Source organism: Syngnathoides biaculeatus, chromosome 13 (assembly GCF_019802595.1).
Source record: "Syngnathoides biaculeatus isolate LvHL_M chromosome 13, ASM1980259v1, whole genome shotgun sequence".
NCBI lineage: Eukaryota > Metazoa > Chordata > Actinopteri > Syngnathiformes > Syngnathidae > Syngnathoides > Syngnathoides biaculeatus.
In genome coordinates this window covers 27493-47980 of record NC_084652.1, presented here as the reverse complement: position 1 = coordinate 47980, position 20488 = coordinate 27493, and the positions used below count along the sequence as shown (strand labels likewise).

Sequence of the window (20488 nt, the reverse complement as noted above, 5' to 3'; positions counted from 1 at the left end):
TGGCTGTTAGGTAAGCATCATGTCCCAAAGCTAAAGTGCATGCGCTGTATCGTTCTTTTCACTTAGTTTACCACTGGGAAGTAAAACGTCAAGATCTTTTTTTTTTGTAATTATGACTGCAGCTTCCATAATGTGTCGAATATCAAAGACAATAAAGCAGCGATTAAAATGTCTTTGGTGTCACCCGTCTTCGCTATTTGTTTTGTACATCAGTCCAATCAAATACTGCGTGTCACATATCGCTGCATTCTGCGAGGTCTTGATGTCATGTTGTTGTTGCCACTCGGTTATTGCGACGCGCCAATCAAAGTTCCGGGGGGGGGAACAGCCAAAGGCTCTTGTGAGAGTCGCTCGATTGCCACGCCGAAGCCCAAACGCATCAACCCCGTCAAAGCTGTCAAATCCGTCAGCATCGGCGCGAGCCCGCCGCACCGCCCGTTGGCTCATCAGTTCAGCGCTAAGTGACGAGAAGGTTGTGACACGCAAGACGACAGCTGTCACAGGCGTGATTTTGCATTTGCCATAAAACACAAGTTATGATGCTATGAACGTGTACGTGAAACTGCGTCAGCGCTGTCCGTTGAAAACGTCGGATCCGCAAATTTTCATCTGAAAAATTCATCAAGCGCATTTTATTGATTCGTTTTTGTGTAAAATGTATTTTGGTGTCAACTATTAGTATTACTTTTATATGTATAATTATGTGTATTTAGTACAGTATATGCAACTTGATTGGAATATGTAGACGAGGTGGCAGCACCAATCGGAGAAAGCGGAAACCAACCTGGCTCATAACCGAGATATCTGCACTGATATTAAAAAAAAAAAATTAAAAAAAATGGCTCATTGGCCACCAAAACTGAAATTGCCATCCGCCATCTTGATACTCCCAAAACAACCATGCCGACCTGTGCGTGTATCGCCAGTTTCGTGCCTGTGAGGAAACATTCCACAGTAAGTTAGATTTAATTGTTAAACTGTTAAAGTTTGTTAGTAAAGGGTTTATTATTTTCTGATGAGCTTAATTCACTTGAACAAAGTTTTGTTTCCGGTTGTTGTTTATTGTTCACTCTCTGCTTCACCTTTATAGGCCGATGGTTTTTCACGAAAAAGCCATGTAAATATTTTCCCAAACTTCGTCAGTGGATAAGCAAGAAAACACATTTTCTCTGAAATTTGTGATGAATTTCATAATACAGCACTCTGCAAATTGAATTAGATTTTCAAATGTGAGGAAACAAGTTTAAATTTTCTGTCTGAAACAGGACGTCGCCGAGACAACAAATGAAAAATGCATTTTGCATGTATTTTAGTTCTTATTTCCAAAAATATATCAAACTGATTGACTTAAAATTTTATGTTTTTATGCCAAAAAAAAAAGCTTAGTTTTTTTTGCTATGTTATGATTATAGTGCTTCACAGCGTATTTTGGGAAAAGTTAACGTCACGGAAATCGGGCCCTCGGTAACATGCAAGGTTTCTTGCTAGTCACGGTGTTCTAAGTCTTTCCTTTGGACTTGGCCTTTCTTAGCCTACCAAGTCGAATTAAAAATCCTTCAGGTTACCAGAACTGAAAAAATATCAAGCTCACACGACCAGTTTTAATTCTACATGCCAAACGTTGAGAAAAACCCTCCCATAATCCAACCTGTAAACCACGTCCTCCACATGGTTTGTGAGTACCAAGATGGCGGCCAACTGGCTTCAACCAATCCAATACCGTTAGATATGTATGTGCTATCCATTTTTTTTTGTTCTTTTTTAGATCAGCGGTGATTGGCAGCAAGTGTGCGTCCGTGTGGTCTCCTGACTCCCCCCCCCCCCCCTTTTTTAAAGGCCATTAAAACTAAATCTGCAGGGACCCGCTACATGTGCTTTTCATGGAATGGCCGCATTTTGCATGTATGTCTACATTTAAGATGGAAAACATTTATTTGACTAAAAATTGTCACTCACGTTTTGCGTCACTTTAAATTAGCCATGTGTCGCCAGTATTTGGAAATTTTTTCCAAACTACAAAATAAATATATTTAAAAAAATGTACTTATTTCTCAGGAAAAATAGTGGGGGGGGGGTGTACTACGGCTCCAAGGCTCCAACCCGATGACGGCTGGGATAGGCTCCAGCACTCCCACGACTCTCATGAGGATAAGCGGCTTGGAAACTGAATGGATGATTACTTATCCTTCACTATTAACAAAAAAACTTGCTTGGTTGTGATTTTCTATAATGTAGTAAAAATATGTTTCTGTGGTCATGGTCAAATACCTACAGTATATTTATTATCCACAAATGGGCTACCATAATAATGTAAAAAAAAAAAAAAACTTTTAATTTGTCCCCCACAGTTTTTTTCCAGAAAACAAAACCACAATTTTGAGTACTGTAACTCCAAAGTGTGCCCGTATTTCCATAAAATTGAATTATGACAATATTTTCACCATATCAATCATCAACTTTGGGAGATGCCCCCCCCCTTAAAAAAACAATAAATACCGGGTTATTCCATCACATACTGTAAAAAGATTCAAACACAAAAAGGATCGTGTTTTGCGGAAGAAGCGCTATTTTTCTGGAATTGACGCCAAGATCTACAAACAAGCAGTCGGATTACAATCCAAAAAAGAAGAAAAACATTTCTTTTGTGTTTTCCTATGAAATGATTTATTATGTATTAAACATCTGAGAGTGACTTAGTCAGGGGGAGTCCATGCAAATTCTCAAACTGGATTATTTCCCAAAAATTCAGATCCCCCCCCCCCCCCTTTTTTTTTTTTTTTCCTTTATTGGTGTTTTGTTTTAATAAAACATTGTTCCCTGCGACCGCTCGTCAAGGGGTGAGTTACCCCGACCGCGGGGCCATAAATAATATTCCACCGCTCGCTGATCTATGCTAGCCTTTTAATTTCTCCCATATCTGCTCGATCCCGCAGACGTAAACCAAGTGGAGCGAATGCAGATGAGACGGATTGCGCCACTCGCCGCTGCCAGCGACGTGGAAACGCGCGTTGACCTTGGATGATCAAACGTTCGGCTGCCGCAAAAGGTGCTGTGCTGCAAAAGATTTTTTTTTTTATATATTTTTAATTCAAAATTAAACATTGCATTCTGTGTAGAGTGCTGTGTGTGCATACAATGTGAGGGATTTATGGCTCCATGCAGTTTCATTGTATGTGGCCCGTGGGAGTTAATATCATTATTCATTTCAATGATGGGGGGGTGCAAAGATCACGAGTAAACTGCAGACACTACCGCCGCGTGCGTTGACAGCAAACAAACTCGGCGAGGTACAGCGAGCGCCGTGTTTACAAAAATAACGTGGAACAGTTTAGCCTTAATCTCACCTGAATATTTTCATTTTTTTTTTTAACTCCGTTTGAGGCGTGCGGCATTCTGTCAGGCCAATTTGCACGACTTTACGCGACTTCACAGTCACATTTTGCAGTTTTAATCAGGGCTTTTTTAAAATATTTACCGCGGTTATGTTTGCCTGGGGTGCCATTTAAAAAAATAAAATAAAAAATAAAAAAAAAAGGGAATGCGCTACCAGAGGCTGTTTTTTTTTTTTCGACAACAGAGACGCTTCCTCGTCGTTTTGAACGCCGCTCTTCCCAATTGTCACACCCGACTTCGCCTTTTGTGACTTTCGAAATAAAAAGTTGGAGTTCTCTTACGTGGGATAAAAACCACAAGGTAGAAAACGAAACGGTTTCCCTTGCTGCATGACAACATTTTTGGAGGCGTGCCACTGGAAGTGTGTTACCTACGAGGAGGAGACAGTGGAGTTTACTTGGAACTTCATGAGATTGGAATTAAAAGGTGCAAACTTTTAAGAAGGAATAAAGTCTAAAAACAACTTTCCAGTTAAAACTAAAAGAAATGTAGGCAACCCTTGGGGGTGCTTTGCTATGTAAGGTACCGGTACAATGAAATCTCAAAACCTTCTGTGGTCTCAACTGCTGATCTTCGGCACAATTGACCCAAAACACAACAGTGACGTTTCCTTGTCACCTTAAAGGTCAAGTGTCGTCCCTATAAACATTCTAAAATAGATATTGTAATGACAAATACATATTATTCACTTAAATGTCCATACGAAAAAATAAACATGAGCGGAGAGCGCGTCATCCGTGTTGCAAAGTTGCGGAAGTCTCATTCGACATCCATGTTGTCGCCATATTGCCTGCTGATGACATCACACCTCGACATTCGCCATTAAAAACACGCTGTGCCACCTACTACGGGACACGGAAGCGCTTTTCAAACAATAGAACATCTCACAATCGTGTGAAGTGACCGCGGCAATATTACCCTATCGTTTCGAGCCATATTTAGATGATATGCGGATCACTTCCAACTAACAACAGACTCCCAGACAGTATGTATGAGCCAGCCTGGCCGAAGCCGTCCGCCGCGGACGAGGCGTCGCCGAAGCCGTCCGCCGCGGGCACAATCGAGTGAAGTGACCGGTGCAATATTATCCTATCGTTTAGTCATATTTAGATCACATGCGGATCACTTCTAAATAACAACAGACTCCCAGACAGTATGTATGGGCCAGCCCGGCCGAAGCCGCGCCCCTCGTCCGAAGTCGTCCTCGGCGCCGACGGATACATCGACACATTCAGCACCCCTGAGTTACGTGCGCGGATCATTTGTTACATTCTGAGCGGATTACGTCCTCCTGCCCCCCACAAACTATTTTTTTTTTTTTTTTTTAGTAGCTGTATACACACTTACCTGTCATTTGCAACCCACAAAGTTCTCGTCCTTTGCAACCGTTCAATCCCTTTTTCACAACGAACCGGGTCTTTTTGAAAAGTATGAAGAATGAATCCGTCCTCCCAAGCGTTCGAACAATATCCAGCAATACAACAAGCCGGCATTTTGGCTAACACGAAGGAACAACGAGCTACCTTCCAGCAGGTAAAACTAGTAGAAACATACGAGCGCGCCTGAGTGGGCGTCTGCTACTAGCCTCACTTCCTGCTTCTTCTCGAAAACAAATCCGTTGAGGGGATTTTCTTGGCGTGAGTGACAAAAAGCCGTGCACGTCAAAATCAGTGGTGAAAAAATGGATGGGTCCATCCCGGCTACCTTTTTTTCCATTAATAACATACTAAAAATCATTAATTTCATGACCATGATGGACCTTTAAACACTGCTTTTTCAAACCGTTACACTCCACCTTAAGTTTCGGTCTTGTCATGATTAAAATAGTTTGATTAGAAGCAGATAAGTCTGTAAAAAAAAAAAAAAAAAAAAAGTGTGAAATCTGTTCACTTGCCGCTTGGCCGGGAAATTATGTGAGAGACGTGTTTTTTTTTTTTTTTTTTTCACGGGAGGCTGCACTGGGAGCGTGTTGGACGTGAGGAAGAGGAAGTGGTGTTTACTTGGAATCATTTGAAACTTAATGAGATCAGAATAAAACGATGGAACGTCATCTTTTAAGGAGCAACGGATTTTAAAAGCATAAACATGAGAAGGTTAGGCACCCTTTGGAAAATATGTTCACGGATGATTATATCTTTGCAGAGCTATTCCATCAGCTGCGATGTCTGACTAGTTTTCAGGCTTTGGAGTTGAAATCCAGTCGCGTTTATGCTTCTGGCATGAACCAATGTGGCGTGTCACCAATCTGTGGAGTGTACAGTGAAATCTCGAGACCATCCAGGCATCCTGGGATTGCAATAAGATCATCGTGGGGTTTGGACCTGGATCTGGAGTATCTGGGTTTTCGTCCAAAATTTCACTTCAGCTCTGGGGCTGCTTTGCACACATTGCGCACCGGGTATCTGGTGCAGGATGCAGTGAAATCTCAAGTCATGTTTGTCAGCTGCATTGGCCATCCAGTCGTGTTTTTTGGGGGGGAGGCCAGCACCCTTGGACTCGTTCGGAAGCATGAAGGAGCCTCGCTTGTGCCCCGAGGCTGCTTTTCTGTATCCAGCGCAGGAAGAGGCTAAAATGAATTCTCGAGTCTTGTTTGTGAGCTGTGACCGCCGGGCGGTAAAGACGATGGATTTGAAAACCAACGGGATCCGCCATCCCGCGCAGGTTAGAACTCTGCTTTGCAATGTTTTTTTTATTTTAGGGGTGGCAGGAGCTAGTGTGGAAAGATTTGGGATGGCCGACTACAGTTCTCTGCTCCCCCAAATGATCCATCCCAATTCAGAAGATCCTGATGACAGTCTGTAGACTATTCAACAAGTGGACTGGTATTTCCTGAAAAATATCCATCCATCCATCCATCATCTACTGCTTTTCTGGGTCAGGTCGCGGGGGAAGTAGCTTCAGCGGGGACACCCAGACTTCCCTTTCCCCAGCCACTTCTTCCAGCTCTCCCGGAGGGATCCCGAGGCCTTCCCGGGCCAGCCGAGAGACGTAGTCTCTCCAGCGTGTCCTGGGTCGTCCTCCGCTGTCTCTTTACGGTGGGACATGCCCGGAACACCTCACCAGGGTGGCGGCCGGGAGGCACCCGAATCAGGATGCCCCAGTCACCTCATCGAGCCGCGACTCCTCCTGGAAAATAGTCTTTTTTTTTTTTTTTTTTTTTTTTGTACCAAACACCCACCTCGGGCCTCTTCCACGCTGCCCGTAATGGTTTCGAAAGTCATTCTGAAGCGAAATGTACTACCTATTTTTCGAAAACATGGTCTTGGTTATTTCCTGGGGCTGCCTTGTTATTTCCAGGACAGAGTGACTTCAGTTTGTACCCGAACAAATACGACTGAAATGTACTTCCCAGTGTTAGAATCTGGACCTGTGTTCTGCTTTTCTTTCTGTACATCCCAACAACATAATGCAAATATCCTGACTCGCCCCTGGTTCTGGTGGATCCAACCAAAGCCGCCGGGCTCGGACCGATCCCCGGTTTAATTTTCACAGCAGATTGTTCTCGCCTTTGAAGCCTTCACTTACCACATGGCGGCCGTGGAAATGGACTCCGTTAATACCTGAAATATCTTCGCGTCGTGGCCGCGGCGGGGCCCCCGCAGCCTCTCAACGAAATTGGCACGGAACAAAGAACGGAGTGTGTAAGCAAGCCGGTGCCTGGCATACGTCCGTATTCAGCGGGGCTTTATGAGTCTTTCATCCGACTCCGCTCTGATCCTCCTTGGCCTTAATTGCGATGGCGGCGGGGGGACGGGAGGGGGGGGGGACACAGGAAGCTCAGCTATGAGGAGAGTAAAAATAAATGACAGTCGTTTTTTTTTTTTTTTTTTTTTTTTTAAGATTTTGTCACATTAAGGATGATGTGCAGGCTTCCACCCGCTAACTGCTAATCTCTCAGGTCCACGAGAGGAATGCTAAGCACCGCTTGAAAAGTGCATTGGCGGTGACACAGTCGCAGTCGCATCTTGTTAAAAGCGCACGCGAGCGTCTGCAGTTGATAAATATTTAGAGAAGGCGGCGAGCGTTTCATTCGGTCGGTACGGGCAACCGTAGGCTGACGCGCCGGTGCCTACAAAGTCATTTGTCACGCACTCAGACAAATAAGAGGGGGAAGCTTTTGTGCAACGGCACAAAGAACTGTCGGAAATTTACCGTCTTGTTTTGAAACTCACAGTCGAGATGAAGACAAAAAAAAAAAACAGGCGTTAGTTGACAGGATGTAACCTTCACAAAATGAACTTGGGTGCTTCGTTTATGATTGCAGTGTCTTAAAGTGACAGAGACGATGCAATTTGTGACCAACCTCAGCTTTTTTGGGGCTGTTCTCTTTACGGAAAGATCACATTCAAAATTCTATGAAGAGGTGATAAGACTTGAAAACCTGAAAAAGAGATAAACAAGTTGTCGATGGATCGAGATCAGTCAGAATAAAAAGATGATGTTGCACCAGGGATGCTCCATATTCTCTCGAAAATAGACGAGCTATTTATTTGGCTCATTAAAGGGGAAGTCCGGGGATTGAATAAAAATGTATCCGATAGGTTATATCGTATGCACTGCACCTAGAAAATTTTAGCTCAATCCGATATCGTTTAAGGTTGTTTTGAGAATATTTTTATCGGCAATTTTGAATGCTCCCGGTCGCCGCCATTTTGGCGAGTCACATGACCCTGCGTGCGCGGATGTGACGTGTCATGAAATCATTGCCGGTTTGTAGCGTCTTCACAAGCGGTACCGCCACGATCGGGCACTTTTTTTCTGAAATTTTGCCATAATTCGAATAGAAATCTTTTTCTTTTCCTGTCGGCTTGTCCCGTTAGAGGTCGCCACAGCTTGTCATCTTTTTCCATCCTCATTTCTGTCCTCATGTCCTCCCTCACAACATGCAACAACCTTTTCTGTGGTCTTCCTCTCGCTCTTTTGCCTGGCAGCTCCATCCTCAGCACCCTTCTACCGATATGAGTATACTCTCTCGCCTCTGGACATGTCAAAAACATCTAAGTCTGCTCTCTCTAACTTTTAATTCGGATAGAAATAATCCCCGGAATGTTCGGTGCCGTGTTGTGCCCAGTAAGAAAAAGAATCATTTAAGGGCGGGAAATCGGGAGTGCCCGGAGAAAACCTACGCAGGCGAACTTGCAAAGTCCACAGTTCTCCACACACATACACAAAACTCCACAGACGGGTCGTCGGGACTGTAAGGCCAACGCTTTACCATCTGAGCTACCGTGCCGGTCTTGTGGAGGCAGTATTAAGTTCCACCAAGCCAAAGATCATTTCATTATCACTTGGACTCCGGTCATCCTGTTGGCTAAAACAACCTTTCCCGGAATATAAGGCCTACCTTTCATCGATGGGTTCGACCATCCTTCACGGCCACGAGTGCTGTCCTCAGCGCAGTCCTCCGCCGGCTCGCCTAAACGCACTCCAAAATCGATAGGATGGGTCGGCCTCCGCGTCGTCAAGACTCGCGTCAATCCCGTCCAAAGAACCATCCGAATATTCAACATTATTTACAGCCACAGGTTCAAATCTGTATCGACGTATTCCTCCGTCTTCCCAAGCAACCGATACCCCCATTTCTTCATCAGATGAGGATAAATCCGGGAAATCAGCGCTGGCCATGATTGTGTGTGAACGTAACCGAGCCTTTGTTTGCGCACGTGACACGTCACATCCGCGCGCGTAGGTCATGTGACTCGCCAAAATGGCGGCGACCGGGAGCATTCCAAATTGCCGGCAAAAATATTCTCAAAATATCCTTAAATGATATTGGTTTAAGATCAAATTTTCTATGTACAGTACATATGACATGACCTATCGGATACATTGTTAATTCAATCCCCGGAGTTTCCTTTTAAGTTTGTGTTTAAGCTAAACTAAAGAAGTATGTTAAGAGTACAACAGAAACAATTTCTTTTTGGTATTTTGACATTTATATGAAAGCCTTTGAAAACGTCAGAAAAGTATGGTCGGATATTTAGGAGTGTTTTTCTGGAAATGACTCCCTTAAGGCTTCTGACGGCTCAAATCATTTTCCTCCATCGAGGCGCTTTGGCGCCACCGCTTGCTTGGGAACGCACCCGGCAACCCGTGTGAAACAGAGGAAACAAGTCCTTTTAGAAGTTGATTTCAGAGCTCATTTATAAACTCCACTTCTCGGCACTGCTGTGACTCGCCGATATGTTTTATCGCCTTTGGCAAGATGTGCTCAAGGACACAGGGCAACCGAATCCTTCAAGACCGAGTACGCGGAGAAACAACATGGAAATAAGAATCGCCATCCACGCGCTTCATCAACATCACTCCCGCACGTATTATCGGCACTCCCGAGGAAAGCGCGGGTTTGATCCCCGGGTTTAATGATTCCGTTGCGAGTGATTTACGACGCGGGTTTGTCGGCCGCCGCCGTCGCCGGTCCGTTTGATGGATTCTGACTGAAGCGGCGTTGTCCCGAGGTGAGGTCCACCTGTGGCCTCCGTCCCCGAGGCAGAAGCAAAACACCTCAGGCGGGAGCTTGTTTTTCCCAACTTCCCGACGATCTCTTGCTTACTTGCCGCAGCCAACTTGCAGAAACTTTTGTTGTTTCTTTTAAATTATTCATCAGTGATTTATGGTACTGTGTTGTTGTGGTAATTATGCCAAAAAGTTTTTCAAAGTGTATTCTAGGTGGTGCAGGCAATCCTTAGATCTAAATATGGAAACAAAAAAAAAAAAAAGGTATTTCAGGCGTTATCCTTGACGAAACACTCAGTACTTAACGAGAGACTCTCTAAATTATGATTTGGGGTTTGTTTTGCTCTCCTTCATCTATTATTGGCTTAAAAAGGCACAGGTACAGAAAATCTATTTTCCGGATTTGACATGGTAAAAATAGGAAATTAATCCTGATTTGGATAAGCTGTAAATTATACACTCCTCTGCGCACTCAAAAGCCCTTTGTGTTCCGGTTTTGAACAGTACCACTGGAGTTTTGAATGACATTCCTCGAATGGATTTGAAATCAAACAAATCGTGGTGTGGTTGAAGAATAGATTGAAAGCCAACTTTTACAAAAATAAGGAATGAAAAGCTTTTTATGCACACGATATCGTTTAATCTTTGTAGAGACACCAGAGAGAATATTGTTGATGATTATGTGTGCAGGAGTCCGTCGACTTTGTCGCTCTGGCAAAAACGTGCTCTATCGGGTTGAGATCGGGACTTGCCTTTTGAAGGCTAATCAATTTCTTTTCCTTCAAAAAACAAAAAAAGTCTTGCTCAGCTCTGCTGCATTCCTTAGCCGCTCGTCTTTGCCTCTTTCAGTCGTCACTTTTTTTTTTATTATTTAACTGAAAGAATGCGCAATTGGCTTGAGATCAGGCTACCGACTTTACAATTCAAGAATATTCCGTTTGTTACCCTTCAAAAATGTCGAGCAGCCCTTCATGAGCTCCAGAAAATGAAGGGAAGCTACATAAAATGGCTGCCCTCTCCCCTACGCCTTCAATTTCTGCTTGTTTTTTTTTGTGGGACTTGCTGCTTGAACTTGCCCATTTAGGAATATTCCAATTTAATTGCCTTAAAGTCAGAAATGATGGAGATAACAGTTGCAGTTCCTCAATACCATCGATAACTTTTCACGTGACGTCATGAGTAACAGGACTTTTGTTTACGACGCCCACTGGACGGGAAAACTACAATACAACGTTTTTTTTACTGATCTTTTTGTGAATATTGGCTTGCCTGTAAGCGTTCTTACGGCCTTTTCGTCACGGTATTTTATTGTGTGGCTTATGGTTTTAAGAACGGACAGAAAAAGTGGTCTGACACTTCCGCTATTGGTTTCCTTTTGCTGGGCATTTAGCTAATTGATTGTGGTGTCCTCCACACGTGTTACATATCTTGACGGAGGTCTTTTGGGCTGTCAATGTGGCCGCTAGCGCCCGCAGTGAACCTTTGCTTTCCAGGTTTGCGGTGGATAACAATGAACCTCGTGGCTAGTCGTAGCCTTTAGCTGCAGTTTTGCTAACTCGTGGGAGCGGGCTTTGCCGATCACTTTTTTGAGCGTGCGATCTGGACTCTCGCTGAGTAACTTTTCACACACACTCGGTGAGTTGGTAGCGAAAACAATGCGGTCTCTGACCATCTCATCGCTGTTTGTGTAGGTACAGTTTTTGACCAACCGTCACAAAGTGCTCACATGAACTCAGTTAGCTTGCGCCTTCTCGTGAAACTTATAGCTAGCAAATACGGGGTTTGCTTTCGGAGTGAGTTAATCAGATAATTTTTCGTAATAACTTTTTACGCAACTTATCTTCGTCTCCGGTCAGTGTCCACGTATTGCCGACATCCCGTCCTTTATCTCCGATCCACAGCAGGAGGAAACTGCACTTTTTCCTCTTCGGCGCTGTTTTTAAGCAGTCTCGTGAACGAGTGCGGCGTGTTGCTTGAAATCTCCGCCACGCATCTGGTAAATTGGATGAGTCGGAACATCGAACGCCTCCTCGTTATCTTCATTTTTTTTTTTCCCCCGAGTCCGTATTTATACTACCGTCACTCTGACACCATGTTATGATCTTGCTGTCGTGTTATTGAATAACGTAGACGTGAGTTCAACTGTACTTTTTAACGTGGGTGATATTTATTTTGCTCACCCGAGCCCGCCCGCCAACCTCTCTAGCTCACTTCCTTATCGTCCTGTCTCGTCGCGCCCCGCTGACGTCGACACAGTCGCAATCACACCACACTTCCTGTATACGAGAAGTACTATAGCTCAATCTAATAATAACGCGACAATACTTGCTCTCGATATGTGGCTTCTTTCTTTATTCCTCACACCAGCACAAGTGTCTCAATCGCCTCTGGTTACAATGTTCGTTTGTCAAAGGACTTTCAAGATAAAAGATGAAACGATAACCGTAGCCAGAACATAAGAGTATACATTTAGCACTTCCTAGCCATGATATGTAGACACGATCTTGCCATCCAAAATGGCGTTGTAAACAAAATCACGTGGCCGGCGTGACGTCAATGAAAAGTATCTATTAGCCGCATTTTTATGAAATGAAAGCTGAAAGTCTCCACTTTAATCACATCCCGGTCGCTTTATTTCAAATCCACTGTCATGACGTATAAAGGAATAGAATCAAAGACTTCTGGACCTTATTGCTACAACTGGCAGGGGGGGGGGGGGGGGGGGGGAGTGATGGATTACCTGTCTTGACGGCCATTTGCAAACATGTGTGAGGTGAATGCAGTCGTTGTCTGGACGGCCACAAAAATGCATTCATCAATCCCCGAACACGCAACAGGTTCAAGTTCAAAGTCCGCCAAGTCAAAAATGCGATGTTGATCGCTGCCTTTTTCGTCCTTTTGTTTTATTTTACTTTGTCGTGTGAGAACCCAGGCCGCGTTTGCGGCTCTCCGACCGTGTGATGCCTTCCTTTGTCGCGAGCGTGTTCCGCGGTCTCAACATGCCCTTCTAAACCATTACGACCAGCGTCGCGCCTTATCAGCCTCGGCCTCGCACACACGCAAACGCAAGCGCCGGCGAGCTGTGCAGAGCCCTGGTGCAGGTTTTAATATTCTCACACGGGTCACCAGCAGGACTGTTTGCATCCGCTTTGAAGGATTATATATGTCAGTCCGCTCACTGTCCGGGACTCTAGAGGAATGGACGGCGGATGGAAAAGAGCCGAGGCGAACCCGAGCGCCCACCGCCATCCCGCCCTCCCCCCCTCGCCCCTGAGCTCGATGCGAGCGTTTAAAAGAGCTTACTGCTTTAGCTCTCGCCCTGGCTTTGATTGTCTCCGCTTTGATCTGGCTCGGGCGGCCGTGTTGCGCTCGGCGTTATCCTCAAATAATCTCTGTCATCATTTTCCCGAAAATAAGTGAGAAACGACACCACACTGGAGATGACGTCTGGGTCGCCGCGCTCGATATTTCCACCCCTCAGACGTCAATCACCTTATCTCCGGTTGAAACGCGCGTCGCTAAAAAACATTTAGAACACAATGAAATCCTTGGAATGTACTGCTCCCAGACAGCTTCCTCCTCGCTATAATTTGCCCGACTCCGACTTTCTCATGCGTGCACGACCTGACCGAGGCAGTGGAACAATGAAGCAGTGTAGTTCGTAAAGTCGGGGGCGAATTAGGGGAGGGGGGGGGGCGTATTTTGCGCTAAAGATGTTGTTCGCTGACTTCAAAGGGCAAATTGTGTTGCTACCCTAAATTAGCTCCTCGTACTACTGCCATGAATACATTACAGCGCGGTGGGGAAATTGCAGGGCGACGCACTTGTTTGCGTGCATATTCATGGGTGTGATGTGATACCACTTACGGCCCTATAGAAGTTCACCAGACAGAAGGTCCACCAAGCTGTTACAGATGTCTTAACGATGACATGTTCAAAAAAATGTTCTATTTAATGACATTCCGACAAATAATTGTGCCTGAAAAGTACCGACCCACTCAACAAGTGTGAAATGACAAAGTAAATGTGCTATATTTGTCGAACATCTGCCTGTTATGTTAATATACATAATGTCCTTCCCTCACACTGACTTTACCCATCCATGACCTGGACAGCTCGGCTGGGTGAAGATCCAGTGTCACTTTCAAGCAGACTACACTATCCGAAACACGATCTTGATGAGTCTCTATCATGTGCATGCTTTCACATCAAAGCCACAAGGTAAGCAGAGCTGCATTGAGCACCGCCAACCACCGTATTGACATCTCTATTGATATTAAACTTAAAGATAAAACAAGAAAAATTGCGGTGGTACCGTAATTTCCGGCCGATAAGCACGCAACTTTTTTCCACACGCTTTCAACTCTGCGGTTTATGCGGCGATGCGGCTAATTTGTGCATTTTTTTCCCAACAGCCGCAAGGGGGCACTCGAGCGGAAAATTTTGTGACTGAGACCGGTGTAATATATGTGCCGAGGAAGTGACTTTTACCGGCCCTGTTAGCGCTGCGCTAGTGTTAGTGTTGTGCTCGTGTGTTGATGCTATGTTACTGGGGTATCTCAGTGATATTTACCGGTAAGTTTTATTTTCACCGGCCCTATTAGCATTAGTGCTAGCATTAGTGCGGCGCTAGCGTTAGCGCTAGCTAGCTAACTCTGTCTGTATACCGTCTTTCTTTGTAAATGTCTCATGTTTCAATGTGATAATGAGGTAAGAGTGAGACCGGCGGAATATATGTACTGAGAAAGTGAGTTTTACCGGCCCTGTTAGCTAGCGTGTTGCTGCCGTGTCTCAATGATTTTACCGGTATGTTTTTTTTTTTTAACCGCCCCTGTTAGTGCGACGTTAGCGCGGCAGTGCTAGGATTCAACTCTCTGTGTACTGTCTTTCTTTATAAATATCTTGTGCTCCACTGTGAGCATTTAAGGCTTTCACACAGCTGCGGCATACGTATACCAAATGGTGTTTCCTTTAAAAATGTACCGGGTGAGGCTTATAACCAGGTGCGCTCTTCAGGCCGGGAATTACGGTATTTTGAACCTAAAGAATGTGTGCTAAGCTAAATGCCACAGGGATAGCGAAACTAGCATCTATAACACCTCAAGCAATGAATATTTGAAGATAAACAGTGCCACAACGTGACGATATAACAACACAAACGTAGTGAATATGAAACTCTTCTTCATTTGTCTCGGCATGACCGTATTGTAGTTCGCACGGCGTGTGTGTGGTCGGAAGTGCAGACGAGCTTGCTCACAGAAATAAGAGAAATCAGAAATAATCAGATTGCAAAAGACTTGCTCGGTTGTTTCGTTTTACATCTGGTGAGTGCGCCGGCACAGCAGAGAGCCGACTGTTAATACATAACTCATTAAAATATCAATTTTCCACAGTGGCCTTATAAATAGCAAGAAGCGCGCGCGTTTTGTCGTTGGCCCTCACACATCATCTATCGGCTTGTCTCCTGACATCAGTCAGCAGCTACTATTAGGATGTTGCATGTGGTTTCAGGACATTACCCATTTCCTTCTCCGTATATCAAAGGCCGCTCCTTCCCACCTTCCCTCCCCGCTAATTCGCTCCAGATGAGCACAATGGGACGTTTGATTCATAGCGAACAGACACGCACGTATACAGCCGTGTCAGACGGCCCTCAAACAGCTGGCTCGAGAGCCCCGCGCACCACTTTTAATCACACATTTGTTTGCGGAATTGAAGGATTTTTTTTTTTTTTTTTTCGAGCGGATGCACCAGAGACTGCGCGGGCCTCGCGGCAAAAGTGCTCCTCATTGTTTAATCCCGTCATGTACGTGATATGAATCACGCGTAAACAAGAGCAGGCGTCCGAGTGAGTGGCGGAACGTATCTGTGGATTTATTATCGCTGAAGGAAAATTCAGCTCCTTGTGCAATGGAGTCGTACACCACGACCTGCCGGAAAGACTTACAGGTATCCCCCCTCCCCCGCCCCCACCTCTCGCATTATAAATTTACTGAAACTCAAACAGATATTTTTAGCCTCAATTATTGCCAAATTTTCATCTTTTAACACGCCCGCCCCAATCAATTTATACCAAATTTGTCATCATTATTCCAACATTTCTTCAAAATTCAATAAACCATTTTTGGTATCTGAAACTTAGTATAAAATAGTGGTAGAATCTACATAGGTTATGATGTTACTATGATTAATAACATAAATTATACACGTATATTGGTTTGTATGATGAATGCAATATTTTCTAAGGGACATTCCACCAAATTGGTGCCATTAGCAAAAATGAAATATTATTGCACAGTAAAATGAACTGTAAAATATTTGCAATATTTTATAAGGGACATTCCACCAAATTGGTCCCATTTCCAAAAAATGAATCTATTATTGCACAGTGAAATGAACTGTAAAATATTTGTATTATCTAGCAAAGTGTCCTGTACACTGATACGATTGCGTACACAATAAATACAAATTTAATTTCAACTACCTTGAACAATGGAAAAATTGTATTTAGTTAGTTTACTTATGAAATATAATAGTTCAAATCGTTTCAAAGAAGGAAGTTGCATGATTCATATTCTCTGCCAAAAGGCCAAAAGTAGCTTTATGCATGTATATTTCTGTATATTTGATTATGTCAACTATGACTCGGGGATTCAATTCTCAGCGCTGTCCTTTGACATATTTTTTTAACTCCTTTAAATTTATAATACCTTTTTTTTGTCAAGTTACTGTGATATGATTGGTTTCAACATGCTTATATAATTTCATAATTTTGTACTGGCTACATCTAGACTAAAAAGCCACTCCACAAAGTAGGAGTAGCAATACAATAAAACATCCATCCATTTTCCTTGCCGCTTATCCTCACGAGAGTCACAGGAAGTGCTGGAGCCTATCCGAGCTGTCAGGCGGGGTACACCCTGGACTGGTCGCTTGCCAATCGCAGGTCACATGGAGACGAACAGCCGCACTCACAATCACACCTACGGGCAATTTAGAGTGTACAATTAATGGTGCATGTTTTTGGGAAGGGTGAGGTAACTGTGATAACCACTTTCCGCTGTGCTGCCCTGTGTTGTTTCTCAAAAAGTTTCTCAAATTCATGTGAAATGCATTGGCTGTCACTGTAAAAAAAAAAAAAAAGGAGCGCCTCGACGTTATCGTCATTGATGCTGTGCAACCCAATGCATCAGTTTTGCGGAAATATTAGCCAGAGAAAGTGAGAGCGAGCCAAGATGGCTTCTCACTCATTCATTCATCTGAGGGAGAGTAAATCATTCTCTTTGAAGCAAGGCCTGGCGAGGAAGATAGAAAAGTCGAGAGAAAAAGAAGCCAATATGGAGAGCAGCTGGTCAGCTGGGATGAAAATGACATGTTGTTTGCTGGCAACGTCAACGGGAAGGAAGTGAAAACCAGGAGATAAAAGCAATGAAAACAGATGCCGCTAAATGAGGGGAGCTTGGGATTGCAAAAGGTAAGATTTAAAAAAAAACACACAATACAAAGGATGGTAAACTGCAACCGCAATTTAAATCTTCACAGGACACAGCGTGTGAGTTGCATTTGTTAAGAAAAGGGGATCAATTCATTGAAATACATCGATAACAACAACCGGAAAGACAACCCGATTTTTTTTTTTTTTTTTACAAGTGCAATGGGGATCTGCTGTCCTCTTGTGTATAACAGTGTAATTGCACGTCAAAGTCATTCCTCAGTGAACGAGGAGCCCGTGGTATGCAAGATATCATATTGCTATGTAACGTGAGAGTGAAAACATCACCCCAAAGAATTCTGGGAAGCAGCAGGATCTCCTAGGCCCGAATTCCCACCACTGCTTTATGCTGACTACATCACCGGGACCGTCATTGTTCGGCACAGTGCAGGAAATAGGACTGGTCGATCCACATTCTTAACAGGACTGACATTCACAAAGCTCAAGTAACTGTACGTCCACATTGAGGGTTCGTGCTCCTGTAGAATGGTTGACTGCTGACCTCAAGTGGACAAAAAGAAGACTTGCACCTCCCTAAAGTATCGTTTATGGACATTTTCTGGAACATAAACCCTGCGAGTTTGCATGTTCTCCCCGTGCCTGCGTGGGGTTTCTCCGGGCACTCCAATTTCCTCCCACATCCCCCAAAAAATGCAACATTAATTGGACACTAAATTGCTAAAGTTCAGGGTGTACCCCGCCTCCTGCCCATTGACAGCTGGGATAGGCTCCAGCATTCCCTCGGCCCTTGTGAGGATAAGCGGCAAAGAAAATGGCTGTAAATAACACGTATCTGATTGCATAATGTTCGACAAGTAATTATGATGACAGCACGAAAATGACCCGAGAAGTTCACCAACAAAGTATTTGCTTTTGTTTGTCTGTCTCTTGGGCGTCTTGGTGGAGTTATTTGAATTGTATGAAGATATATATATTTTTTTTTTCACTGAAAAAACGATTCTCAATTTATGAAGTGATGATGAGACAATTAACAAGACGGTGCACTTTATCAAAAGATGACATTTGGGACAGCACTCCCGACCCTCACGTCTCTGATAATTACATGCAACATAACTGGACGGGGGGAGAACTGTGGCTAAAATTCATTTATGACGGGTCTTTATTTCTGTTTTGTTGTGGTGGTGGTGGTGGGGGGGGGGGGTGTTCAGGATCAAAACGTGTAAGTGCAAAGATCACAGCATGATTGCAAGGGATTTTAAGGTTGCCGAAATGTCAGTTAAAAATGACATAATCCCTGTGGTTTTTTTGATCATTTTTTTATGCTTTAATCCATTGCGTTAGTGTGGTGTGGTGCAGTTTCTCTTGTATGATAAATATTCACAAAATGAAATGTTCAAACTGCATGTTATTCCACAAGTTGTATGTGAAATATTCACAGAATTAGATGTTCAAAGTGCACATTATAGTGGCTCAAACTTTGATTTTAATTCATATGGACAGTTACATTTTTGTGTATCATGTATTCATTTAGATTCAAGCTCATGGCCGTTTGTTTTCAGATGTTTATTTAGGTACAATTGTATTTAACACGTCATATATGTTTAATTACATATTCTAGAGTACCTTACATTCATAACTATACTATTTAGGTACAATTGTATTTAACACGTCATATATGTTTAATTACATATTCTAGAGTACCTTACATTCATAACTATACTTGTGAATAAAACTTCTGCCTTGTTTTTTTTTTTAATGAACACACTGAATGAATGAATGAATGCCATTTATTGTCATTATACGACTGTACAACCAGAGAGCCTCTCCTGAGTTAGTGCATACATAAAATCAATATAAAAATAAGAATAAAAAAAAAAAAAAACCAAATAAAAATAAATGTAAAAAATAGAGAGCATAAAAATCATTGCTCAAAATATGCTACCAAATTATAATGTTGGCCATTATGGAGGTTTTTTTTTTGTGTGTGCGTATACTTGGTGTAAAATGTTTGAGAGCCTCTGGTGTACGTGATGTGTGTTAGTGTAAGTACATTCCATTTGTGATTTAACTTATTTTTACGCTAATGTGGAATTTTTACTTCATTAAGATCTATTAATTACTCGATTGTTTTAATCTTTTATCAGTTTTACATTTGAACAGAGCATTTCGCAGCATGTACTACTTACATAATAATACAGGTATTATTATAGTTAATAGGTTTTTTGGAAGCTGTTGTGAAACGAGCTGTTTAAAAATATATTTATTATACCCTACTACAAAATGTATACTGTACTTCAAAAGATATAGTATTAAAATGCTGAGTGGCAAGTAGCTCTGGGAAAGCAGTAGCCACAGTGCCTGATGACCAAGATGGTACTGTAATGTCAAACTCTGATTGCACATTGAGAATCACTGTGGGACTAAAGTGTAAAAATATATATATTTGAAGAAAAATGATTTTTTTTATTTTTTAAAGACTTTAAGAGTTTGTGAGACTAGAGAATGGGGGGGGGGGGCAAAAATGGTGCCGGAAGGGGGAAGCCGTCCGTCCATCCGGGCTGCGAGCTCCAACAGTGACCGCTAGTTTCAGCTCATGTCAGCCGTACGTTATTCACCCGAGCCGTAGTGGGGGAACCGTCCACGGGGTTAGGAGGGAACAAGGACGCCAGGTCGACAGATGAAGTTGACGACCGCTGCTGCCCGGGGACTTTTTGCTCATTTTTTTGTCCGAAGCAGGAACCTGTTCAAAGCACGCCGAATTACTTGTTTTTGTTTGATTTAAACGCGATTAGCGTCTGCTGCAGGGAGGCTAGCTAGCTAGCTAGCCAGCCGCCATCTCCCACTCCACAATCGGGAGCGAGCGCCCGCGTGTCTTCCGCCATGGGGAACGCTGCCACCGCCAAGAAGGGCAACGAGCTGGAGAGCGGTGAGTCCGGCGTTTGTTCGCCGTCGGGCGGCCTTCGTGGTTTAGTTTCTTTGGATCGGTCACGAACCTTGAATGTGCAGCTAGCTAGCTAACCTAGCCTGCTATCCCGTGGCGGCACCATAACTGCAAGATAGCGAGCCATCTGTCACCCGCCACTTTTGATTTAAATAACACCCGACAGTTTTAGAAAACGCGTTATTACACAGCGTTTTGCTCGTGATCGTTTTGTTAACGCAACCCAAGCTAGTTGCATCAGGACC

At 43.6% G+C, this 20488-nt stretch overlaps 1 protein-coding gene across 2 annotated transcripts in view; it reads left to right on the top strand.

The window, feature by feature from the left end:
• The window catches only part of prkacbb (protein kinase, cAMP-dependent, catalytic, beta b), a 53297-nt gene that overhangs the window by 23993 nt on the left and 8816 nt on the right, over positions 1-20488 (top strand). The window contains exon 4 of one of the 2 annotated variants that reach the window (XM_061839305.1): positions 2934-3046. In XM_061839305.1, the coding sequence (XP_061695289.1) occupies positions 3019-3046 (28 nt within the window). In that variant the 5' untranslated portion in view covers positions 2934-3018. Of the gene's footprint in view, positions 1-2933; positions 3047-19829; positions 20229-20488 lie in introns of those variants that run through there. The other variant, XM_061839303.1, reaches the window with a different exon arrangement.